This window comes from Propithecus coquereli, unplaced genomic scaffold (genome assembly GCF_000956105.1).
Source record: "Propithecus coquereli isolate 6110/MARCELLA unplaced genomic scaffold, Pcoq_1.0 Scaffold88, whole genome shotgun sequence".
NCBI lineage: Eukaryota > Metazoa > Chordata > Mammalia > Primates > Indriidae > Propithecus > Propithecus coquereli.
Genome location: NW_012155062.1, coordinates 10,565,850 through 10,592,472, shown reverse-complemented (window position 1 = coordinate 10,592,472; position 26,623 = coordinate 10,565,850). Strand labels below are relative to the sequence as shown.

The 26,623-nt window shown below is 49.7% G+C and overlaps 1 protein-coding gene across 1 annotated transcript in view; it reads left to right on the top strand.

The window, feature by feature from the left end:
- WDR1 (WD repeat domain 1) overlaps positions 1–15,977 on the top strand; it is a 41,404-nt gene extending 25,427 nt beyond the window's left edge. Inside the window, exons 6-15 of the mRNA XM_012664293.1 lie at positions 2,825–2,902; positions 3,169–3,249; positions 3,573–3,806; positions 5,582–5,669; positions 7,049–7,205; positions 8,675–8,762; positions 10,828–10,938; positions 12,615–12,788; positions 13,036–13,180; positions 14,823–15,977. Coding sequence (XP_012519747.1) covers positions 2,825–2,902; positions 3,169–3,249; positions 3,573–3,806; positions 5,582–5,669; positions 7,049–7,205; positions 8,675–8,762; positions 10,828–10,938; positions 12,615–12,788; positions 13,036–13,180; positions 14,823–14,929 — 1,263 coding nt within the window. The 3' untranslated portion in view covers positions 14,930–15,977. The remainder of the gene's footprint in view (positions 1–2,824; positions 2,903–3,168; positions 3,250–3,572; positions 3,807–5,581; positions 5,670–7,048; positions 7,206–8,674; positions 8,763–10,827; positions 10,939–12,614; positions 12,789–13,035; positions 13,181–14,822) is intronic.
- Positions 15,978–26,623: the final 10,646 nt, after the last annotated feature.

Sequence of the window (26,623 nt, the reverse complement as noted above, 5' to 3'; positions counted from 1 at the left end):
TGAACCGAGTGGTTCTGTGAGATGAGAGCTGCCTGTCCTGCAGGAATTGCCCGATGGCATGGGATCTGTCTCTTCTGCTCCTGGAGGGGCTTTGCAGGCACATAGATTTCCTGAGAATGGTGCTACGGAACCTCAGGCACCCGATTGCTCTTTCTGGACCTGCGTTTCCTCAGTAAAATGGGCATAGTTTACCTGGAAGGGTTATTACATGAGCATTACAGACAACATTTATTATTAGGTCATTAAATATGAAATGTCCAATTTCAAATCAAAAGTGTAGTTTATTATATCTCAAACAAGAAGCAGTATAATTAATCAAAGTATGCGTCTAAACTTTCGACACAGTTTTGCCATCTTAACAATAGCTTGCTTATGCCAGCAGCAAGGAAGCTTGGAGAGCAAGTGGCGATGAAATCGCAAAAGGCGTTTTCCGCAGCTTGTTAAGAACTGAATATTTTTCCTTGCAAGAAGTGGTCCAAAGCCTGGAAGAAGTGGTAGTCAGTTGGTGCAAGGTCTGGTGAATATGGTGGATGACAGAGAGTTTCCAAGTCCAGCCTCTATAGTTTGAGCAGCGTTGTTTATGGGACATGTGGTCGAGCATTGTCTTATAAGGGATTGGCCTGTCTCTGTTGACCAGTCTCGGCTGCTTAATCGCAAGCATCCCCATCATTTCATCCAATTGGTTGCAGTAGGCATCCTCTGTAATGGATTGACCAGGTTTCATGAAGCTATAGTGGATAATACCATCAGCGGCCCACTAAATAGACACCATTAGCTTTTTTTGATGAGTGTTCGGTTTTTGACTGTGTTTCGGCACTTCATCTTTATCTAACCATTGTGCCAAATACTTGCAGTTGTCAAAAAGAATCCATTTTTCATCACACATAACAATACGGTGTAGAAGTGGTTCCTCTTTATGTCATGACACCAAAGAAAGGCAAGCCTCAAGACAATTTCTCTTATGATGCTCGTTTAGTTCATGCTGTCCCCATCTGTCCAGCTTCTTTACCTTGCTGATTTGTTTCAAATGGTCCAATATTCTTGGCATAGTAACATCAAACCTTGCTGTTAATTCATGCATAAGTTAAAATGGATTTGCTTCCACTACTGCTTTCAGCTCATCATTATCCACCTTGGTCTCAGGTCGCCCACGTGGCTCATTTTCAAGATTCACATCACCAACAGAATTCATGCATAGGTTAAAATGGATTCACTTCCACTACAGCTTTCAGCTCATCATTATCCACCTTGGTCTCAGGTTGCCCACATGGCTCATTTTTAAGATTAAAATCACCAACAGAATTTCTCAAACCATTGATGTACTGTACATTCATTAGCCACATCCTTCCCAAATACTTCGTTGCTATTCTGAGCTGTCTGCGCTCATTAGTTCCACAACAGAACTCATTCAAAAATAACACGAATTTGTGACTTATCCATGGTTTCACAAAAATTGCTCTAAATAAAAATCTGAAAGATAATCACAAGCCAAACTGCATTTTCAAGACTGAGGCTGTACCTTCACAATAAAAATAAAACAAGAAGTGTCAAAGTGAAATGTCAGAGATATCAACTATCAAATTTAGAACTTACGGAAATCGGACATTTCATACTTAATAACCTAAATACACGTGTTAGTTTGCTGGGGCTACCACAGCAGAGCACCACAGACTGGGTGGCTTACACAACAGAAATTTATTTGCTCAGTCTGGAAACCAGAAGCCGTGACCAAGGTGTGAGCAGGGCCACACTCTGAGTCCTTCCTTGTCTTTCTAGATTCTGACAGCCCTCAGTGTTACTTTGGTGAGCACGCTTCCAATCTCTGCCTACAACTTCACTTGTGTGCCTGCACCTGTTTCCAAATTTCCCTTATCTTCTGAGGACACTGGTCCTATTGGATTTAGGGCCCACCCTAATGACCTCATCTTAACTTGATTACTTCTACAAAGACCCTGTTTCCAAATAAGGTCCCATTCGTAGGTACCCAGGGTTAGGACTCCAACATATCTTAGAGGGGCAGAATTCACCCCAGAACATTACATAGTCAAACACATTCAGCTCTCTCCACACAAGCAGCTTGTGCTTTAAAATTAAGTTGGTGATTTACTTTGGGGAGGGGCCGGTGATCTGCATGAAGTTGAATTGTCTTTTCTGCAGCTGGGTGTCCGTATGCATGGTGGCCATTCACCCTCCTGTGCTGGGACAGTTGGTAGTCAGCAGTGACTGTGCTTACTGGGTCAGCAGTACCTGTGGGGCACATGCAGTGGGCACTGTGCTGCAGCTTTGTGATGGGCGTTTAGAGGGTCATCCTCTGTTACGAATTCTTGTTGGTCTAACTCTTGTTGGTCAAGGAAGGAGTGAATTCATTTACTCACGCAGGTGAGGGACTTGCCCCCGGAGGTCATTTCTCCTTAGCCACTCAGACTCTTAGTCCCAATGAAGGTCATAGCTGTTGTTTAATTTTGTTGAAAAGTCAGTTATTCCTCCAGAAAATGCTTCAGGATTGAGGTTCGAGCTCTCTCCGGGGCCCAGCAGGAAGAGGACAGCTCAAGGGACACTTGGTAGGGCAGGCAGGCTAAGCCAGAGGACGGGGCCTGCCTTGGTGCGGCTGCGCCCACCTTTCAGGCAGGCAGAGTGGTCAGGAGGGATGGAGGCTGCTTGGGATTTTTTTAAAGTTTTAAAGTGTTCCTGTGGATAGTAGTTCCCATGATACTGTCACAGTAGCTGAAGCTGAAAGCAGGTTCTATATTTCAGAAAGATCTTTCCTGAACCAGGTGCAGCCTGTGGCCCTTTGTAAGGTGAGTAACTGTTTGTTTTCCCGCAGGACCACAGCCGCTTTGTCAACTGTGTGCGATTCTCTCCCGATGGAAACAGATTTGCCACAGCCAGTGCTGACGGCCAGGTAAGGGCTGGGGCGAGGCTGGGGGGTGGTGACTCATCTGCCTGTACCTGTGTCAGGCCCGAGAGAGCTGCTCCTGCCTTGCAGAACTTAGGCATCTTCCAGGATGTGTCGACAAAGCCGAGTACACACGTCTCTGCTTTTAGATGGTGCTGGAAGCTCAGTCTAACAGCACTTGTGTTTTAGAGTCAGTGGAGAAATGGCATGCTCACTACTGAGGGCATTCACACACATACATGTGACCCACGTATGTTTTTATTTCTTGAAAGATATACATCTATGACGGGAAGACAGGAGAGAAGGTGTGCGCACTGGGAGGAAGCAAGGCCCACGACGGGGGCATTTACGCCGTGAGTATGAGTCTGTTTCCTGACCTGGTGTTTGGGATTTGGCTGAGTCTGTGTGTGCAGCCATCCCTACTCATCTTGAAGTTAGACAAAAACTTGAAATGAGGGGCTGAAAGTCAGGGCGGTGGTGCAGAGCTTCAGGGTCATGGTTAGGTGGCTGGACAAGCCAATGGCCAGAACAGGAGGCCCAGAGGTGGGTCCCTCTTTTCTGGGAAATGTTCCACTCCCTCCGCAGGCTCTGCCTTGTCCTGCCCAAACGTGAGGACAGTGGACAGGCTGCACTCTGAAGTTCTCTGGCATGTGACACACTCTTTTTGTTTGAATAGATTAGCTGGAGTCCTGATAGCACCCATCTGCTTTCTGCTTCTGGAGACAAAACTTCCAAGATTTGGGATGTCAATGTGAACTCTGTCGTGAGCACTTTCCCCATGGGCTCCACCGTGCTGGACCAGCAGCTGGGCTGCCTGTGGCAGAAGGATCACCTGCTCAGCGTCTCCCTGTCTGGGTACATCAACTACCTGGACAAGAACAACCCCAGCAAGCCCTTGCGGGTCATCAAGGTGAGGCCTGCATTGGGGTGGCTCTGCCCTTGGGTGACAGGGAAGGGAAGAGTGCGGCCAGCAAGGAAAGGGGAGCTGGAGGGGGTTAAGGGGAAGCTGGAGACCATCGCTGCTCCACAGGTCCTGCAAGTAGGATTGTGAGAAAGTGTGCACGAGCAATTCAGGGCTGCCATCAGCGACCTTCCTCTGCTCAGAGAGCAATTTCCCTGGGCCTCCCCTAGCAGTGGGCTCTGGGTGTCCATCCCCAGGTCCGCCCTCCTGTGTCTGTCAGCAAGGCCACCCTGGGAGCACGGGAGGCCTATGCATGTCTGCTCCTGCTAATGCCATTGTTGCTAACTGCCAGGGACCAGGTGCTGTAGAAACCTTGTGAGCTTTTGTAGCTGTCAAAAAAGAAATTCACACCCCAGTTCTCACACCACACCTGTGTGAATCATGTGGCCTTTTGTGCTGATCTCGGGCTGCAGTGGAGTTGGACTAGCGGTTCTTGGCTCTGGAACCACCTGGGAGCTTTAAAAAGTTTGCTGCCTGGCCGGGCTCAGGCCGTCTCCAGGATGTTCTCGAGGCAGCCAGCCAGAGCTGTGCTTCTTGAGCTGAGGGCTGGCTCCTTAAGCATCCCCAGGCCTGGCAGAGGGGACACCTGTGGACATCTGGGCAGGGCCGAAAGGTTGCATTTCTGGTGAGTTCCAGGTGAGGGAGCACCCGCACGCCCCACCTCGCTCTGAGCACAGGTTGACTTGGCAGGCAGGGGGGCTCCATCCACCCCATGAGGCTCACGCTATAAGCAGCAGGCTTGACCAGATGCTGTGTTAGAAAGAGACAGCAGCTCGGTGCCTCTTACTGGGATGCGTAATGATTTTTCCCAACTCCACTGGAAAGACAGAAATGGCTGTGCCAGTTCCGCGTTCTCCAGTCCTGCTGAGAACTGTGTGTACCTCTCTCCAAAGATAAATGCCATATTGTGGCAACAAGCGGAACACCACAGAATGCTTAGGAAGTTCCTGGGGGAAGGCCTTGAGCTCAAATTGTGCCAACTGGCAGTCGAGTACGGCTGACAAAGAACAGAGGGAAACTGGCAGAGAAGCTGCAGCCCCCGAGAGGGGACGGGGCTGTGCTGAGCCCACGCTACCACCGTGGCTTCTGTCCCGGGAGCGATTACAGAGGAGGGTGAATGCCTTGAAGCAGATTTCTGGTTGTGGATGAGTCCTCGGTTCCCCCACTATGGTAGTCAAGGAGGTTGGGGTATCAGAGTCCTCAGACAGCTCTGGTTGGGGGGCTGTTAGGAGAGAGCCAGGGCCCCCACCTGCCTCTGCAAGCTCCAGGGGCCTCCTGGGCCACCCGTTGGTGGCTGCTGTGCTCCAAGCAGGCGGAGCCCCTAGGCTGTCTTCTGCGGTGAAGACACACAGTGTTTCCTCCTTCAGGTAGCTGTGAAGTTAGCTGGGTGCCGGCCACGTGTCTTCATATACCAGGTGCTTGGGCTCCAGGCTTTGGTTCAGACCCATGTCCGGGCCCACGGGCTCAGGTGCCTTGGAGGGAGGGGCGAGAAGGGTGGAGTTTTACTGGATGGTCAGGCAATGGGGAGGGCTAGTGGTGGCTCAGGAGCGTGTGTTCAGGCATCTGGGGCTGCGGGGTCTCGGCACACCTGCGCTGCTGTGTGGGGAGGGGCCTTTGTCCCTTGCCTATCACCCAGAGGCTTAGAGGGCAGAAAAGCGGCTGACGGGTGGGGAGGGCAGGGTGGTGTGTCCTCAGCTCACCCTGGCCCTGCATCTCCTCCACAGGGTCACAGCAAATCAATCCAGTGTCTGACGGTGCATAAAAATGGTGGCAAGTCCTACATCTATTCCGGGAGCCACGACGGGCACATTAATATCCTTTGACTGACAGGGCTGGCTGCGGAGCCACTGGCAGGAGAGCGGAATTTCCCATTCCCACAGTGCCAGGGGCCAGGCCAGCCAGGTGGCTGCAGCCACAGCTGCACTCTTCCGACCAGCGTGGCCTCTGGGGGCAACGTGTCTGCCCACGGGGCCCAGCAGCTCTGGGCCTCTTGATGTGCAGCCCTGAGTGTGTGGCTTAACTTCTCTGAACTTGGGCTGCTCCTCTCCTTGTAAATGACAGCTAGTGTCACCCTCGTCCCAGTGGAGGCATTGATTCTTAGAACTCAAAAGGACTTGGACACCCTCTAGTAGAGTCCCCTTGTTTTGAAAATGATAAAACTGGAACTCAGCTAAAGAGCCATTCCCAAGGTCACACAGCCTGTCATCATTAGAGCTGAGGTGACATTCCCTGGAGATGTGTGTGGGCCCCTTACAAGTCACTGTGTGGGGTTTCCGTAAATGAGCCTCCTGTCTCTTCCTAGTATGAGGGTTTCTGTTAAGCTCCCTGGTGTGGCCTGGGACTGCTGACACCCCCATCACAGCGGTCTCGAACCTTGGGGCAGCCGTCTGCAGGGCACATAAGGAAAGAGGGTAGAGTGGCTGTCACAGCTGGAGGTAGAGAAAGCCCTAGAATCTGCCTGCTGGAGCTGAGCCGTCTCCAGACATACTGGTCCTCACAGGCCCCCAGTTGTGCTCCTGTCCGCAGTCCTGGTGTGGTGGACCCCTGCTCCAGGTAGTTCTTTCCAAGGGCATGTCCACAGCACAACGTGCTGCTAGCTGCCCAAGGGGAGCAGTACCCTGTGTTTGAAATGAGTCTCATTAACGGAAGCCACACTTCATGCCTGAGCACCTGGGGCTCAGTGGCCACAAACCACCCAGAGGCTGGGGCAGCCCCAAAGCCTTTGCTTGAGGGCACACAGCAGGCACGGCCGGCCTCCTGCCGGTGGTCATGGGCTTGACAGCAGGTTACAGAAAAAGCAAAAGGAACGTTGACTCAGTTATGCCGGGTCCCAGTGAGGAAAGACTTCCTCCTGAGCTGTGTGCTCCGAGGGCAGTGCTGACCACTACAGGTCAGCGTGGTCATGGTATCTGATAACCTAGCTGTGCGTGACACAAGGAGACTTAGTTGGACTATTTCTAATTTGGCGTGTGGAGTTTAAAATGGCCCACTGACTTGCACTGAGGCCATCTCGCTGGCTTATCACACGTCTGAAATTCCAGATGTGGACATCCTGAGCCGTGGCCTCAGCCTCAGTGTCTTCACCTAATTAGCTGGGATCTCTTGGCTGCTGGGACTAGGGCTGGGCGTGGCCTCCCCACATGGCGGGTACCATTGTCCTGAAGGCCGGGCTTTCCCTTAACACCCGCTACATTACTGGGATTCAGAGACGGGGGAAAACGACTCCTTTGCTGGGAAAGGCCACACGAATCAGGTGTCCAGAATGACCGTGGATGAGTCTGGGCAGCTGGTCAGCTGCAGCATGGACGATACCGTACGGTACACCAACCTCATGCTACGGGACTACAGGTGAGAGCTACTGGCTCTGGGGTCCACAGTGAACCTAGATTCCCGCCCACCCCCGCCCCAAAAGGCCCGTTGACAGTAGCAGTTACTGTTCTTGATAACGTTTTATCTGCTCTCTGCATTTCTTCCCCTGAGCATCCTTCCCCTGTTGTCAGGCCCTGAGCCAGGTGCCGAGCTGCAGACTCCAGGTGACCTAGGTCATGCTCTTGCCCACACAGGCGACCAGGTGTAGACTTTGCCCTGGGAGCAGGGGGCACAGATCCCAGCCCCTGTCCTTCAGAAACGTGCCGAGGTCTCTCCCTATCTCTCTCTTCTCATCAGTAAGGGCAGGCGACAGCAGAGCCTACCTCAGGCCATTTGAAGGTCAAATGAGGCCCTCGGAGGCACTGGGCATAGGGCAGGTGCTCAGAACAAGGTGCATCCTGCTGCTGCCCAAGGGTGAGACGGGCACACTGCTACTCTGATTAGAAGACACCTCTTGTTTTGTTTTTGCTCTGGCGCCTGGGATTGACTGTCATTGGAGCTAGGAGAATAGCTGTTCCAAGTGGTCTGAAGCTCCATGCAGGTGAGGGGCAATGAAAGGCATGTGCTCCGGCTCTCTGAGAGGCTTCTGCCCCTCCAGTGCCCCACACTCATGTGCAGACCCCAACAGCACCTGTTGTCCTGCCCGGGGCCTGTCTCCCTGGGAGATGTGGGCTCTGGGGTGCATCTTTGGGACCACAGCACCGGCTCATGACAGATGGGCCATGCTTGTGCAGGCCCCACTCGCCCGACTGGCCCAGTGTCTTGAGAGTCAGTTAGCCTCCCAGTAAGTGGCAGAAATGGCCCCAGGACCCAGGCGTCTGGGCCCCACTCCTCTTTCTACTGCCTCTGGTGACCCTGCTCTTAACACATCCCTGTGAAGGTCTTCCCTGGCCACATCGGCCTGGTGACCTTGTTGCAGAACGCATGCAGCAGGCACTGGGGACTCCATGCTTGGCCTGGTTACATAGAAATTTCCTTGACTTACAGTTTTCAAGAAGTTCATGTGCATGTGCAAATTTTTCTAGATTAGGTTTGATAGCAGTAGCCCAAACAAAAGATTTTCACCCATTAAAGGTAACAGATTCTTAAAAAGTCAACCCCTTGTCGGAGGAAGCAGAACTCAATTCATTTGTGCCCAGGAAGCTCCAGTCTTTAGCCAACAGATAACGGGTACAACAGCTGCCACTGGGCAGAATAATGGGATCATGGGTATTTATCACAGATAAACAGGACAGAAGCTGTTCCCCTCACTGCCTCTCGCCACCCTTCCCCACACCCCGCCCCCCACCCCTCCCGTATTTTAGCAAATCCCTGCTTAGGTGTAGATTACCACAGAGTTCCTTCTCCTAAATAGCTACATTACCATGGCTTTACAGTGAGTGTATGCGGATACCTACACTGAACTTGCTCAAACATTAAAGTCACATGCTTTCCCTTCTTTCTAACAGTGGACAAGGAGTTGTGAAACTGGATGTTCAACCAAAGTGCGTAGCTGTCGGCCCTGGGGGATACACGGTGGTCGTGTGCATTGGGCAGGTTAGTTTGAAACTCGAAGCCATGGTGGAATAAGGGGTCAGAGCTTATGGCTATGTGCTGCCTAGTTTCTAAATCCCACTCGCGTCTGACAGTCGCTCTAGCCAACATTTCTGTTGGGCATTCGCTTGTGCTATGCTGAGGGCTTCATGTGTATTCACTTCATCTTCACCGCGGTCCTACCAGTTGGGCAGGGCATTGGCCCCATTGTACAGATGAGGAAGTGGAAGCACCAACAGATGAGTTGCTTGCCCAGGGCTGGGATTTGTTGAAGCAGCAGACCTCACTGCGCGCCCATCAGCCCGCTAGGTCCCCAGAAGACTCCACTCGAGTGGGTCTGTCTGTCTGTGCTCATGTGCAGGTCACAGCCCTGCTGCATTAGAGCTGTGTGACTTCGGGCATCTACCTCACCCTCTCTGAGCTTTAGTGTTCTCATCCCTAACAGACTCACAGGGGTGATTACAAGGAAATACGTGTTCAGCTCCTCACACTGTCTCAACTTCTCTCACAAACAAGGAGGCTGAGGCTCAGAGCAGACTGGTGGGGCCCCCAGAGCGTTACCACCAGTGGCAGGGTGGTACCCAGGGTTCTGATCCAGACAGTGAGAGCACCGGCACACCTCTTCTTTTGGAATTTCTGGAGCAAAGCGCCCTCAACTGAAATCCAAGCCTGACCCACTTTGTACGGAATTCTGCTCTGTGGCAAACATCTGTCAGTGGACCTGGGCATCCCGGCATGTCAGCTGGGGAAGGCAGGTGGCACCTGGGTCCCCTTCAGCACATGTGACAAGCCTCCCTAAAGAAAGCTGCCATTCAGGATCCTCCCGCCCCTGCTTAGTCCTGTGAACTTAATCGCTTCGGGGAGAATGGACTGCTGTGTGTCCTAGATAATGAGAACTCCCTGCCAAGTAATTATCGCACACAGTCTGGCCAGCCAGAGGGGCACGTTGGGGTAGGCTGGGAACAGCGTTCTAGAAGGCTGGCGGGCAGCTCCTCTCCATACGGCAGAACTTGTCTAGCCTCCATGTCTGCACCTGGCCTCTGGTGAGGGGTGGAACTCGGGCTTGGCCCTGTCCCCGCTGCGGGCCTCAGGCAGAGCTGTGTCTCAGGCCTTGGTTCTTTATCTGTAAAGTTGTCGTGAAAAGCCGTCCCTGCCCTGAGGCTCACAGCGAGTGCACCGTAGGGTTGTGTGCCAGGGGACAGGCTCTGGGGAGTCCCTGGAGCCCTCGGAATAAGCACGTGTGCGTGTGATTTCTGGGATCTGCGGTTACTCGCCTGGTCCTCTAGGGGCATCTGTGACCCCCGCTCCAGGTGAGGGTCTTCTGCAGAGTTCCCTGTTACCCAGGGGTCAGGAAGTGCTGAAAGGGATTTTAGATCGGGAAATTCCCCAGTGGCCTCGGGGCTACGGAGGAGAAGCAACCTCGGCCCTGGGCAGCAGGCACAGGCTCCCGGCCGCTGTGCTGTGCGGCCGTCTGCCCCCACTCCCCCCTAATCCCCAGGGCTATCAGCTTGGGTGGTTGAGCAAGGTGCCCCCTGGACTGGGCAGCCCCAGCCGCACAGCTGACCTGCTAGAGTCGGGGCGCATGCCCAGCACCTGGGTGCCTGCACTGTCCTCATGCTGTCACACACGCACTGATGACCACCGGCTCTTTGTTTTTGCCTGAGGAGCCAGAGCCTAGAATGCGGACGTGTCGTCATCTTGTCCACTGTTGCTTTAGAGCCACTTCCCACTGCGCTTGTCCTCTCGAGCATTAGGAGGATTCTGTTCAGCAAAGTCTGTTTATTGTGCACATTGCGTGATGGGAGGAGCTAAGTGCAGCGACTGTCCGAGAAGTCGGTGCTGTGGTAGTAACTGCAGTAATGATGTAGCGAGCATGATGGTAACAGCAGCGTTTACTGAGATTCTGACTGACCAGGACCTACCTGTCACCGCCCCGCCCAGCTGTGAGGTCACGGGCTGGGGCTGAGCCCCAGGGGTGTGGCTCGGAGCCCAGCTGGCCTGTGGCGCGGTTGGGGACGGAGCCCACATGGGGCTGCCCTGCTCTGACTGGCTGCCCATGTGCCTGCAGATCGTCCTGCTGAAGGACCAGAAGAAGTGCTTCAGCATCGATAACCCCGGCTACGAGCCCGAAGTTGTGGCGGTGCACCCCGGCGGAGACACGGTGGCTGTCGGGGGCGCGGTAAGGCCCTTTCCTTTCCCCGACGCCCTCTGGCTTTGGTATCTGGGTGTGGCTTGGGGACAGCCTGGGCTGTGTGAGTCCTGGGGAACGCAGCGGGGCTGAGGTTTGAGGATCCCACTCTGCAGCCCGGCTGCCCTTCTGTTGCCAGAGCGGGGGCCTTCCCCTGGCCAGCCGGCCTCGGGCTCCCTGCCGTGCCATGAGTCCCCTGCAGCAGGTGCTCAGTGTCCGAGCAGTGAGGTGTGCCAGCCGTGCTGTCCTACTGGAGCACCTGGGTCAGGCCAGGGGGTGGGAGTGGGCCCTGGGCAGTGTTCATACCGCAGTCCTTGTCACCAGACCCTCAGGGAGCGTCTTCTACGTGCCGACCGCTGACCGGGCCAGGTGTGGTGGCCAAAGTGCCCACAGTCTTGGGGAGTCCAAGGGCCCCGGGCAGTGAGGTAGGGAGGGCCAAGGCCGTCTTGACCCCAGGTCAGCCCTGTGAGTGCCTGGGGAGCGAGAGGGCGGCAAGTCAGGAAAGGAAGCAACAGCCCTCAGTTGTACAAGGGGAGAGATGAATTTTCTTAATACTTTCAAGGCGCAGTGCTAACCTGAGCATTGTGCAGTTTTCCTTGAGTTCTGCCTTCTCATCGTCCACAGTATATTAATAATTCTCATGCCCTTTAGTAGGTAAAGCTTGTGCGTGCAGAGCGGTCACCCTCTGCCCGGCTGAGTCCTGAGTGCTTTACAGAGGAACTCACTTCTTCCTCCTTGGCCCCAGGAGGGCAGCCCGCTGGTAATCCAGCTCTGCCGCAGACGTGGCAATGCCCACCTGTGCTAGAGGCCGGTCTGCCTGTGTCCACACAGTCTCCAGGCGGTCGTGACACAGCCAGGCTCTAGAGCTGGCCCGCCCAGGCAGGGTCAGCTTCCTCCACCAGCTTGGGGACCTCAGGTGGCCAGCTGTGCCCCAAGGTGCCAATGGCCTTTCTCACAGAGCTGCTCAGAGAATTTCAGGGATCCGTCCACAGGGAGGGCGGTGCTATTATTGTGGGAACGAAGACCCTAGGGTTGGTGGAGACAGCTGTGGGGAAGTGGACTGCCACCCTTAGAAGGAGTAGGTGTGCCCTCCCCAGGGAAGCAGTGCCTGAGCACGACAGGGTGGTGGGCAGGCGGACGGGGTGCTCACCGACAGCTGTGGGGCCACGGGGACCCTGCCCAGGTGCTAGGCAAGCAGGGAGGGCCTGAGGAGGGTGGACAGACAGTGCCCTCACTGGAGAGCCGCGTACATGCGGGTGTTTTCTCAAAGTTTGGCCTGTGAACACCTGTGCTGGAACCTTCGGGGGCATTTATGAAAAGTGCAGGCTCAAGCACCCAAACATGCAAAATCAGAATCGCGGGAGGCCTAGGGTGGGATTTTAACAGCCTCCCCAGGTGATTCTGCCCGCTGTGGTAAGTAAAGCATGGGATCTGCTGAAGGGTTTAGGAAGTGCCCTACGGTACATGTGGAGGAAGGAGCGACCCACCTGGCCTGTGGGAGCCTGGGCAGGGCCGTAGCAGAGCAATGGTCAGAGCAAAGGCACCTTGTCTCACTAGGACCCTGACTGCCCCCTTCAGAAATGGGTGCGGAGGGGGCATGGGGTGTGTGTGCACTCGTGTGCGTCGGGGCTGCGGGGAGCCTCACTTTCCCCTGTCCCCACTTGCAGGACGGCAACGTCCGCCTGTACTCCATCCTGGGCACCACGCTGAAGGACGAGAACAAGCTCCTGGAGGCCAAGGGCCCCGTGACAGACATGGCCTACTCCCATGATGGCGCCTTCCTCGCCGTGTGTGACGCCAGCAAGGTGGTCACGGTGTTCAGCGTTGCCGACGGCTACTCGGTGAGCAGGCAGCGGGCCGCCTCTGTCCCATGCGAGGCAGCGCAGGCGGGAGGCGCTCCGTGCTTGGTGACCTCGGACTGCACGTTTCTTAGCCTTAGTTTTCTCGTCTCTATGAGTAGCAGGTGCCTCATGGGATCAAGAAATCAGTGAGTCTGTAAGGGTCACCGGGCACAGCGTAAGCGCCCGATGCAGGGCGACTCTGGCCAAACCCTGACTTGCTGCCTCTCTGTTTTCAACCTGCAACTAGGAGAACAACGTTTTTTACGGACACCACGCAAAAATCGTCTGCCTGGCCTGGTCACCAGACAATGAACACTTTGCCTCCGGTGGCATGGACATGATGGTGTACGTCTGGACCCTGAGTGACCCAGAGACCAGAGTCAAGATCCAAGGTGACTCCTGCCCCCAGGCCTTGGCAGGGAACACCCATGGGCCTGGACTCTGCCGCCCATCCTCTGGCTGCTGTCCCCAGGGCTCTCACTTCTGTTCGTCTAGGGGGGGGTGACTCGTCGGGGGCAGGGGTCACATTCTTCCCTCCAACAGACACCAGCTGCTCTGCTGGCCTGGGCCAGCCATGCCAGGGGGCCTTGGGGCACTGTGTGTCCCAGTGGGAGCACACAGGGCCATACCCTGGACATGTGCCAAGCCGAGTGAAGGCTTTGCTCTGGAACTTATCCCCTCCCCACCCAGGACCAGGCTCTCTCACCCCCTAGGGCAGCGGTGTCCAGTGGAGGTACAGTGTGAGCCACATGTGAATGTTACATTTTTCTAGGAGCCACATTTAAAAAGGAAACAGGTGAAGTTATTTTTAGCAGTATGTTTTATTTAACCTGACATATCATCATTTCTCCCTGTGGCGACCGCTCATCTCTTTTTGGGGCCCCATGTGGGTAGCACCTCCCTGATATCTCCCACGCCCTCCTGTCCCCAGCACCGCCAGGCAGCTCGTGCGTGGTCTTGTCTCCTGGTCCCGTTTCTACACGAGGCAGCCTTTTGTAACATACAGCAAGTCTGAGCCCATCCCCAGAGCCTGTGCCCAGCTGTAGGCTGAGGGGGGCGCCGTTGAGCTGCATCTTCAGCGTCCCTCACAGGCAGGCAGAGGGAAGGCAGCCTGGTCAGGATGGAGGAGACATAAGTCAGATTTCACTGGCTGTTGTGGTCTGTAAGGAAATAGACATTCTTTAGGTAGAATCAAACAAGTTCGTGAATGAAGTGGATCACAAAAATATTACAGCAAGAGCCAGTCAGGTAGAGAGTGGGGAATCGGGGTCTTTCTGCTGTGTGGCCACGGGTTGCCAAACAAGCTGCCCCCAGCATCGGGCTTTCGTGCACGTCGTTGAGTTCTACACCTGAAAAGAGTGACGATGTGGACAGAGCTGGGGCTCTGGCATCAGGGTGTTGCCATGGCAGGGGTGGGGGCCACCTGGCCGGAGGAGTGGAGAGCTGGTGGACATCCCCCGTCCTGGAGGGGGCAGCCTCCCTGGGCTTTGTGTAGAGGGCTGGCCGCAGAGGGAACCACGGAGCGGTCCCTCCCTGCTGGGATATGAAACCCGGTCACCGTGGTACGACTCTTGCCGGGAGCAGTCAGACGAGTCCCCCAACCCCGTGCTACTCACCCTTTATTGGTTGTCACGCCCCCAGTTTCATACACATAGATACTGTGTTTCTGTTTGTTTTTTTCTGTATATTATTGCTTTTGTACATAAAAAGAAATAGATGTTTTTCACCCCGGTAGGGAGAGGGGATGTTTTTGGTTGTCAGGACTTGGAGAGAGAAGGAGTGGCTGGCGTCTGGTAGGTAGAAGCCAGGGAGGTTGCTCGTTCTCCTGCATGGCACAGCGGAGTTACCCGCCACCTGCTCCCACGCTGCTGTCGTCCCAGGCCAGGCTCCTGATAAGGATTAACAGCAACCCTCGGTCAGTTTCTCGGGGCCCTGTTGATGGTTTGGGAACAGCTTGTTCCATCTTCCTAGTCTGAGATGTATGTAGAAGCAGAGAAATTTGGGTTTTCCTTACGTCGAGTCCTCTCTTTGCAGATGCACACCGGCTACACCACGTCAGCAGCCTGGCGTGGCTGGACGAGCACACGCTGGTCACGACCTCCCACGACGCCTCTGTCAAGGAGTGGACAGTCACCTACTGAGGAGCCCACCCCAGACAGACCGAATCAGGGACTAGAGTTTAACTGCAGCGGAACACATCATTTCTCTATTTCTGTAACGCGCCCCTGCCCCCGCCCCACCGCAGGAGGGAGGAGGGCCTTAACGATGACCCCCGCCTCGCTACAGGGTGTCCATGTCTGTACGTGTCCTTCTGAAAGCTTTAGACAGTAACAGTTTGCACATGAAAAATAAAGCGAGCACTTCAACAACGTGTGGAGCGTAACTAAAACCCACAGCCCAGCCAGACCTTGAGAATGCAGAACATTCCAGAGGCAGCAGCCTCAAAAGCACAGAGTCCCCGGCGCCCCCGCAGCTCTTGCTGTCTGTCAGGGGCGGTTGTACAGGTGAGCAGCCCATGGCTCCCTCTTTCCTACCTGCAGAACGTGTCTGCACCAGCGAGAAGAGGGAATGTTCGCTGCAGTTGAGCAAAGCCGGAATTCTGTGTAGAGCAGGTGTCTGTCTCTCCTGTAGTGTGTGTGAATCGCCACGTGGCAGCCTCCAGAAAGCCGCCTTAGGTCAGGTGGAGACACACACATAACCCTTGGATGTGTTTCATTGTCAGATTTTGTGATTGATTTTAAGAATGGAATTGTGGGATTTTTTTTTTTTTTAATGTATTTTAACTGTTGCCTGTCAAGTTTACAAGCTAGCACATTGACGGCACCGTGTCCAGGTTTCTAGAGCCCTTGTTAGCCAGACCCCGGTGTCCTGTCACCATTTCACCATCAGGCTTGGATGTTTTCCTGTCTTTCTCTCCCCCTTCTGCTCCTAAGAGCAAAGATTAATTTAAGGGCAAAGATGAAGTCACTGTAAACTAATCTGTCATTGTTTTTACCTTCCTTTTTTTTTTTTTTTCAGTGCAGATATTAAAAGTAAGTACAAAGCACCGTGATTTGGAGTTTTTTTGCGTGTGTCGGAATCACTGGTAAATGTTGGCTGAGAACAATCCCTCCCCCTTGCACTTGTGAAAACACTTTGAGCGCTTTAAAGAGATTAGACTGAGAAATAATTAAATATCTTTTCTCTTCACTGTGGATCACTGACTTTGTGTGATGGGGGCACATGGGGTGGGGGGGTCCTCTGTGGGACCCTCGTGGCTTCAGGTGTCTCGCCAGCCCGCAGCCTCAAAGGAGATGTTCAGGAATCTGAATCACCTGGTCTGCCACGTGTTGGAAGGAAAGCCCCAGACTCCCATCCCTACCACGGCGCCTCGGCGTGAGCTGGGCCACATCCCTGCCTTCTCTGCGCCTAAATTTCTTCATTTGTAAACTGAAAACGTTGAGCCACATGATACGGAGATCCCATCTAATTCTCAAATTGCTGGCAGTCTGTGACCTTTCTGAAATTGCCTTCAGGTAAGGAATAACCCAAGTGTGGATATTGAAAACTAAATTCCCAAGCGTCCAAGTTAATGGCAAAGTGAAAGGGACTGTTCTTGGCTAGAAAGACAACATCATAAAGTTGACTTTAAATTTGCAATCCCAATTAAAAAAACTTTCCCCTTCTGAACATTATATTGCTTCTATAGTTCATGTCTATCAAGGAGCTACAAAAGTCAGGAAAATAAAATGTTAGTCTATAATATCTGAAGCTGAGGCTGCCACAAAACAAAGTCCAGAAGTGTACCTTGTCCTGTGTGTTTTTGGGTTTGGGACAGGTACTGTTCTCATTAATGGGGAAACAGTGAATCATTCAATCAATGCTGGTGATAAAACTGGATAACAGTTGAAGCATAAATATTATTCCTTACCTTGTCCTTAACAATAGATGAAATTAAAAGTACATCAAAGTTTTGAGTTTTAAAAAAAAGGAACCAAAAGACTACAAGAAAATATGGAAGAATTTAGTCACGCAAACGTGTTTCCAAGAATTACAAAAACTTAAGAATGAAAGTACATTTTTAACATCTGCATTGAAGGTGGGGGTGGGTAAAGGCCACCAGTCACAAAATCAAACACATGACAAATGACACCAAAACTTTCACCATGTTTTAGATCAAAGGATATGTAAGTATGTTTGACACTTTGCATCATTTTTCTTTAACACATGTTAAGTTTTTTTCATGGAAATTATATGCTCAGACATGGGAAAGTTTTCAAAATATGTGATTAAAAACTAACAGAATAATGCATCTAGAGTGGCCCCATTTATGAAAAAAGGTCACAGACTCAGAATTTAAAAGCGAGGCTTTGAGGTTTAGAAAACCTATAATAAAGGGAGGTGGTACCTCTTTCCTTCCTCAACAAAATTAGAGACTTTTAAAGATCTGTACCCGGGGATCTCCACCCACTCCAGGAAGATCTTTGTACTCACCAGTGAACTTTAAAAGAAAGCTAAAAATCAGAACGCCCCTTCTTTATCTTTTGCAAGGAAAGAAGGATGCAGGCAGCATGTTCAAGCCAACAGTTTGCTGGTAGCCTGTGGGCACAAGCCTAAGCACCAAGCACCATTGTTTGGGGAGGGGAGAAGCTGCCTTTACAGGAGCAACCAGAGGGAGCTTACCCTCACAGCTCCATTCGAGGAGGGGGTGCTAGCTCTCTGCACACCAGTTTCAATTTACAGACCAGCTTCAGCTACCTGGACTGTTTTAAGGATTCTAACACCTTGCTGGGCTACACTGGAGCCATGTGTTGGTCTGAGATGCATTAGCAATGTCTGGCAAGGATCACTACCTCTGGAGGGGGAAGCGGGGAGCAGGCTTCAGCCCCTGTCGTGCTCATCTGCCCACTAAGGACCAGACAGACCTGTACACGCCCTAGAGGCTGCAATGTAGTGGGAGGAAAGCCACACCAAGTCAGGGGTCTTGGGTTCTGTTTCCAGCTCTGACACCGTGACCTCTCTTGGTTGGCAAGTTCAAGCTCAACTAGACTGTTGGCTCCTAAGGGCTTCTTCTGGGATATGTGACAAAGGCTATTTTCATTAGAGCATCACCTTTTTTAAATGATCATGTAGATTACATGCATTTGGACAATTTGATTGGTTTTTTTTAAAAGTGTGCGTATGTGAGTGTGCCACATGCAAACTGAATATAAGGACATGCTGGAATTGAATCCCTGCTGCAAAAGTTTTCATGTTCACTGCCGATCACTGCATTCCCATAAATGTATTGATCACCAAGCTGACCAATTGTTGGGCATAAAAATATTTCTCCAAGTGATTGCTGTATCAGAAAAAGGATCTCTTGTGTTTAGCTTTCTGTGGATTTGCTAGAGTGCGCCCCTGAGCCTGTTAGATCCTCATGGGCCTTGGAGAACTGGGAGCACCTTTGTGATAGGAACCAATGCAATGTGGCACCTTGACACCTGGAAATTATTGAAGATATCAAAGAGCTTTTGATTATGTGGAGATGTACCGGAAGTTGAAACCCAAGGGGGAAGAAAGCATTTATTCATGTATCTAAAAATAACAATTATAAACCCATTACAAGTTATCACTGCACACTTTTAAGAAAAATATTTTCCAGCCGGATGCAGTGCCTCACACCTGTAATCTCAACACTTTGGGAGGCCAAGGCAGGATGATTATTTGACGCCAAGAGTTGGAGAACAGCCTGGGCAACATAGCAAGACCCTGTCTCTACAAAAAATATAAAAATTAGCAGGACGTGGTGGTATGTGCCTGTAGTCCCAGCTACTGGAGCTGCTGAGGCAGGAGAATCGCTTGAGTCCAGGAGTTTGAGGTTGCAGCGAGCTATGATAATGCCACTGCACTTTAGCCGGGGTGACAAGGAAACTCTGTCTCAAAAAAAATAAATAAATAAAGTGACATTGTTTTACATTTTGGAAAATCACTTTAATGTCTGGCTTCTCCATTCAATCTGTGCAATACATTGTTTTAGTTGAAATATATGAAGAAAATCTGGTCTCACACAGATAAGCAGTTGGAAAAGGAACACATATTTGAACAGCATTTTCAGAGAATTATGGATTTTCATCTTTCGCACTATACCACAACTTGACAAGTGAAGATTTCTTAAAGGCTCATGGCAATGTGAAATCTGAAACCGTATCAATGAACTTTTTGCCCTCTTGTTATGTTAAAATCCAGTTTGAAGGCACCTTTTATCCATGCACAATTTTGTAACATTCTTTAATTATTTGAAAAATAGTAGTTCACTGAGTTATGTATATCTTTCAAATGTGGACACATTTCATAAAAGTATTAAAGAGTCATGTTTCTCCAGGTTACTGCCAATTTCAACAGAAATGTCATTAATCTTTAGGAAGATACCAGGCTCATAGAGCTTAAAATTCCAAATGAACATCCCAGGTCCTTGGGTGTATGTGTTGCTTGGGGCCTTCCCAGAACCTCCTGTCTTGTCTGCCAGGGTGAGGCCAAGAGCCTTCTACATTTTGTTTCCCGAAAGTGGCAGAAAGCACCGAGCAGGCACACATGCGGTCTTTGGGGCCCACACACCTGCTGTTTCCACTCCCATCTCTTGAGGAACTCTTAGCCATGTAAGCACACCCACCTTTAGGGGCAGGGAGCTGGAGTAGGGCTGAGATGACAGAGGCTGGTTAGGCAGCCCCAGGCCCAGCCATGACCCCATTACTCTGGAGGAGGGAGAGAGGGACAGCTAGCCGACCCCCCCACACATACTTGCCTTGCTAAGCCTCCGTTGCTTTGGGGCAGATCTGGAAATATAATTTTTCCTTACATCTCTATGAGCAGTATTCTTAGATTGCAAGGTGAATTTTTAAAAAATATTTTATCCATTGTGAGTATTCATCTGCATGAACCTAGATTTTGTCAATAAAACAAAACTAAAACAATCTAAAACAAAGTGGAGAAAAGTTTGATTACTGAGATTGCCATGAAATTGCTGAGACTGATATAAAACTGCAAATGCCTGTAATATAAACATGATAAAAAGCTTCAGTCCTGATCTATAATTTAAATTTTGGTTTTTCAAATAGTAACATAATTTACACGGATTATATATTTGAGCTTGGAGCATACAATTTTTAACTAAGAAATATCATGCTTAACACTTTTAGAAATTGAGAGTCTGTGTAAGATTTTATTTATAAAAATAATTTTACTGAAAAAAAGTTTGACAACCAGCGGGTTAGATAATCTTTAAAAAGCAATAATTTCTTATTTTATTATAGAATAAAAACAAACATAATTTGTGCATGATTATTTAGGTCTAGAAAAAAATTCTAGTTTTTAAACTTTAATGAATTTTTTTTTTAATTCAAGGGGGGAAGAAAATCCCAAGAAGCAAAGCAGTGCCTTTTTTAGCTCTGTCTAACCGGTAGCACTGAAGAGGCAGTTTATTGACTAGTATTAATTATTCCTTTGTTTAATAACATAATCGTTGTGCTGTGTAAGAAATGAAAGCTGTTTCCAGCGACTTTGGGAGTCCAGCCCGTGCCACGCCTGACTCACCTTCCTCCTCGGGCGGGGTCCTCACTGGACTGCCAGACTTTTCTCCGCCACTGGCATCTTCCACCTCAGACAAGTCGCTTCTCTAGTTCTCAGTTTCTCCCTTCGTTCACTCATTTCCTTATTCTACATTTTTTGAGCATACGGCAGGTACTGGGTTAGGGGCTGGGAAGACAGGGATGAAAAATAATAACAATATTAGCTACTGTTATTCAGGCCAAGCAAAGTGCAGGCGACTTGCTGTGCCCTTCACAGATATTTACCTTCACCTGATAAAATACAGGATACTCTGTTACACTGGAATACCAGGTAAATAACAAATACTTTTTAGTACAGGTATGTCCCAAATACTGTACAGACATATACTAAAATTACTCGTTGTTGATCTGTTTTAACTGGGCATCCTGTACTTTTTTTTTTTTTTTTTTACTCAATCTGGCAACCCTACAGATACTGTCATTTCATTTAATTCTCACAACAGTCCTATGGGGCGTGGGTGTTGTCTCCACGTAGCACATGCTGGAACTGAGAATTATCAGCTGGGTAATTTGGGGCAAATGATGACACTCCTGCGGGGAGTAGAACACAGGCTTGAAATTAAGTCTGCCTGACACTGAATCCTTGATGGAATTTCTTTGTTATTCACAGTGGAGAATCAAGACCAAAGGGTGGAAGGCATAGGGAGACAAATTGCAGTTGCACAGTGGGGCGGGCTGCCTCGTGAAGTAGTGAGCAGCCTGTCCCTGTTTGTGTGCAGCAAATGGACGGCAGCTCAAAGGGTTAGACTGAAGATAAATGAATGAAGGGACCGTTTGGAGAAGTGTGAGTAGGGTGAAGTGGAAAGCTGTTACCAACGCTGGGCATTACAGGTGCATCAGTAACCATTGTAGGGTATCAGTAACCATTGTGAGGCACCGGTAACCAGTGCAGAGCATTGGTAACCAGTGCAGGGCACTGGTAACCATTGCAGGACATTGGTAATCAGAGGGAGGCTGTTACCAGTGCTGGGCCTGCAGGAGCAAGGGAAGGGAACCCGTACCCATACCCAACAAGCATGGCAGCCAAGAGTGAGCCTCCCACTGACCAAAGCCAACAGGAGCCCCAGGGAAGGCCTGGATCATAGAGCCCCTTCCCAGCCCTGTGGCTGTCCCATTTGGCAACTGCTGTCAGGTGCTCAGCAGGACAGAGCAACCTCAGTGCCTCACTGCTGGGGGCAGTCCTGTGTGTGGCTTCCATGAAGTCATCACCATGCCAGCCCAGTCTTTTGGCTCTACCATCCTGAAATTGCATCTTCCGTCCTCACACAGTTGCCCCTGCATTCCATCTTGGCAGCTGGCCCTCCAGTGTTGCCTATAAATTGTATTTCTGGGGCCCACCTTCAACGTTAGACACTGGACTTGAACACACTGCCCTAGAGGGATGTGCTAGCTGAGGAAAAAAGCACCACTCTAAGGACCAGAAAAATAGCCCTGAGCCGGCATCTGCTTCTCACCTACAAGCTGATTGTAGACCCTGAGCCTCCCTGTGTGACATGGCACAGCCCCTCTACAAGATGCTCCACAGGACATGGTGAGATTTGGGGGGACTTCCATTACATCAGGTGGCTGAGGCACACGTGCAAGGAATTACTTCTTAGGAGCATAATCAAGGGCGTGTGCTCTTGTATAAGAAATAAATCGGTTTGAAATGGTACAAGCTTCACAGAAGAGCATGCCATGTATCCAAAAATAAAAAAATTGAAAGGCCCTAAGGAATAATGCTGGCTGGAGCCATCAACGTGGTCACACGGAGAGCAAGACGAGCACGTTACAGAAGGAGACAGACAGCATCCCACTGGCAATCGAGTTATGATCATCAGCCCGCTTGCTTCTGGTCCCATCACAAATTAGTCTAAATGGCGCCCCAAGGACACATTATGTTTTGAGTAGTTTGCGACTGGAAAAGGTCACAATTCAAACAGCACTCCAAAGAGAAACACCATGGTACTCTTGTCTTTCGAATTTTAGCTTAACCTGATTTCGTTTGTGGCACATAAAGTCAGGTCTGCTTCAAATAACTCGGATTTTTGACAATTATGCCTTCTTTATGTCTTCCTTCCTCCCTTCCTTGATTCATTTCTTTCATTCCATTACAGTGTCTAGTTCACTGGATTTAGAAACAATATAAATAATATTTGAAGGTTGCAAAGTACTATTCATCAAAATGAAGTCAATACTCAGGTTTGGACAAATTAAATGGACACAAACAAACCACAGTCTTTGGCCTGGGGGAGAAAGCTACCTTTAGCACCGTCTTAGCCATAAGATGCAAATACATTTTTGGGTTTAGTCAACATGTGTTAAAGAGACCCTACTTATTTCTTCACTTTCTAACACATGGGTGTACCAATTCTTTGCCTTTTGCTGATATAACTTGCAAAACCTTCTCTAAGTGAAACACTAAGTCTTGTTCATTTCAGTTTTTCAATCTTCACTTTTTTTTTTTTTTTTTTGAGGCAGAGTCTCACTCTTTTTGCCCGGGCTAGAGTGAGTGCCGTGGCGTCAGCCTAGCTCACAGCAATCTCAAACTCCTGGGCTCAAGTGATCCTACTGCCTCAGCCTCTCGAGTAGCTGGGACTACAGGCATGCGCCACCATGCCTGGCTAACTTTTTCTATATATTTTTAGTTGGCCGATTAATTTCTTTCTAATTTTAGTAGAGGCGGGGTCTCGCTCTTGCTCAGGCTGGTCTCGAACTCCTGAGCTCAAACAATCCGCCTGCCTCGGCCTCCCAGAGTGCTAGGATTACAGGCGTGAGCCTGTATCTTCACTTTTAACTGGAACAAATTTCTGCGTGGCAGCAAGCAATGTGGACAGCTGCCCTCTGGCAGATGACCTCTGTAAGCCAGCTCTCAACCTCAGCACTGCTTCGTACTAACACTCTAGACAGGACAGGTCCTTGTGGGAGGCTGCCCTGCACATTGCAGAAGGTGGCAGCATCCCTCCCCTCTGCTAGATGTCAGTAGCACCCTGCCCCAGTTATGACAACCAAAAATATCTCCAGACGTTGCTAATTCAAAGGGTCCCTTTATATTTTTAAAGAGCTAGGTTTTTGTTGTTGTTGTTAGGCAGAAGAGCTTTACAATTCTATGATCTTAATAGATTAATTTTCTTTAAAAAAAAAACATGATTGAGATAGTAGGCTTCTTCAGTTTATTTATTCAAAGTTCATTTAATCATGTATTCACTAATATATTCATCTATGAGGGCAGCAAAACTCCACTTCCATCCTCCTCAAGTCCTGGCTATGCCCAAGAATTAAATTGCCATAAATAGATTAACAGGAGAAAAACATGCAGATTTATTTAACACAAGTTTTACGTGGCACAGGAGCCCTTGTAGGGAAATGAAGACCCCGAGGACGAGTTAGAGTCAGTTAATTCTATACAGAACTGGACAAAGGTATCTAGAAAGTTGTGAAGAGGCAACTAACTCATGTGGAGAGGCTCAAAAGGTAAGAGTTATTTTAACAAAGTCAGTACAGAATTCTCTCAGTCTCAACTTCTCATCCCTGAGGATAAGGATGTTACGTCCTTCATGTGGGAATTTCGTCTTTTGCTTTTAAGAAACAGTATGCAATCTTCTTGCACCTGCTGTTTTTCAAGTGTCTTTAACTTAAATTGTCAATTTGCCAGAGTGGCATATTTTTAACTCCTTCAGAACTAATATTCATTGGACATCCACTCGGTACCAGGTACCTCACTTGGCTTTGGGGACACATTCAGCATTGAGAGTAAGATAGACATGGGCTTTCTTGTTTCACTGCATTTATGGAGCAGTGGGGAAGAGTTTGAACAGGGGGATGCCAAGACAGTAGCGGGCATGCGTGCTGCGGCAGAGGATGCGTAGGGAGCTGGGGAAGCCCAGTAAGGGACATGGGGCCCACCCTGGCATGGGTAGGGATGGGCAGGAATTATCAACTCACCTCTCTGGTGTGACCCGATGTACCCTGATGTATCAATGAGACCCCGATGTACAGAGCTTGGCTCATAGCCCACTCCTTTAGTACTCGTCTCCCACTCCTCTGCCTGCCTTGATGTATGAGTCCTTCTCCCTGTTCTGGAGGCCTGCATTGTCTCTGGTTTCTGAGGCCCCTGGCTGCAGTGCTCAGCTAAAAACAGCAGAAAGCAGCTTCAGATTGCGGCTGGGCAGAAGCTGAGCCAGGCTGCTGGCTAATGGCTCCTGGCAGAGAGGCTGAGGAGGCCTAGCTTGGGCCAACAGACCAGGTAGGCCCTCTATCCCTTGGCCAACAGGAAGCCCTGTTTCCTGGCCTTTTGCACTCAGAGACACTGGCTATAACTGTTTTAAAACATCCACAGTTGGCTGAAAGTGAAAGTTTCCCCAAAGCTGGCCGTGGTTGTCAAACCTGCTGGGCCCAACAGGAAGAATGCCATCTCTTTTTTTCTTACCTCCTTTGTTAAGAGGATGGGCTGGCAGGAAACTGCTTTGCAATCATCTTGTGTAAGATGAGCTGAGGAGATAGTCACTCCCTGAAGGGATAACCCAGGTTCCCAAACAGATCCCTTTCTAGCAGCAAATAAATGAGCATGGTTCTAGGCCATGATTGGGGTGGGAAGAGGCTTGCTTGACTGGGCACAGTGGCCTGGCTTCCCCCCTTCCCAACCCTACCAAAGCTTCCCTGTTCTCAGCTTCTTACTCTTGGGCAAAAGAGGTAAATTGCAATAATTTGTTCCAAAGAGGTGCTAAGGGATGGTACTAAGTTAATTTCTCATTCTCCCCTCTTCCCCAAATCACCTTACTAGTATCTCAAGCTCTTCTCCACTTGTACTGCAAAAAGGGTGAACTAATGCAGCTTTTAGCCAAGTGACCTTTCTCAATGTGTGGTCCAAGACCGTGTGCATCAGAAACTCCTTGTAAAAATATGGGTTTCCTCCAGCTCATCCATGTTGCCGCAAATAACAGGATTTCATTCTTTTTTTTTGTATTCTATCGTGTGTATATACCATATTTTCTTTACCCATTCACCATTAATGGACACTTGGGCTGAGTCCATCTCTTGGTGATTGTGAATAGCACCGCAGTAAACATGGGAGTGCAGATATCTCTTCGACAAACTGATCTCCTTTCGTTTGGATATGTACACTGTAGTGGGATGCTGGATCATACGGTAAGTGAAATAAGGCAGGCACAGAAAGATAAATACCACATGTTCTCATGCATATGTGGAAGCTAAAAAAAAGTAGAGTTCATAGAAGTAGAGAATAGGAATGAATGTGGTTACTGGAATCTAGGAAGGGGAGGGAGGAGGGAGAGGGAAAAAGTTGCTTAACTAACACAAAATTATGGCCAGATAGGGAAATAAGTTCTAGTGTTCTATAGCACTGCACAGTGACAATGGTTAATAATAATTTATTGTATATTTTCAAACAGCTAGAAGGGAAAATTTTGGATGTTCCCAACAAAAAGAAATAATAAATGTTTGAGGTGGTGAATATGCTAATTACCATGATTTGCTCATTACACACTGTATACATGTATCGAAATATCACACTGTACCCCATCAATATGTATGATTATTATGTGTCAATTGAAAATAATTTTTAAAATATGGATTACCACTGCTTGGCAGTGTCTACTAGAATTAGACATATGCCCCTCCTGCACCCATCACTCCCACTCCTAAGTATTTACAAGAGAACAGAGTGTTTGTGTTCAGCAAGAGATACAGTTAAGAACAGTTGAACAGCACTGTTCAAAAGAGAGCCAAACTGGAATCAGCCCAGATGTCCATCAACAGAAGAGAGGAACAAATTGTGGTTTATCTATATTCAGCAATAAAAGTGAATGAACTACTGATATGGATGACAACATGAAATTCATCTCATGAACATGATGCTGAGCAAAATCCAGACACAGAGAGGCTCCTGTATGATTCCATTTACGTGAAGCTCAAGAGCAGCTTACACTAATCTGTGGTGATCGAAGTTAGAAGAAGGGTTACCCGGAGTGGGGTTGGGAGTTATTGATTGGGAAAGGGCGTCGGGGAGCCTGCTTGAGTATTGGAAATGTTCCATATCTTGATCTGAATGGTGGTTACATAGGCGTATACACACGTAAAAATGCATTGGGCCCCATATTCAAGATCTATAAACTTTACAACATGTATCACACACACACACACACACACACACACACACACACACACACACACATACTCTAACACTTCTCAACCTGTTAAGATAAGTCACTAGGAGCTTGTGAACAAGATCATCACAATTTCTACCCAAGA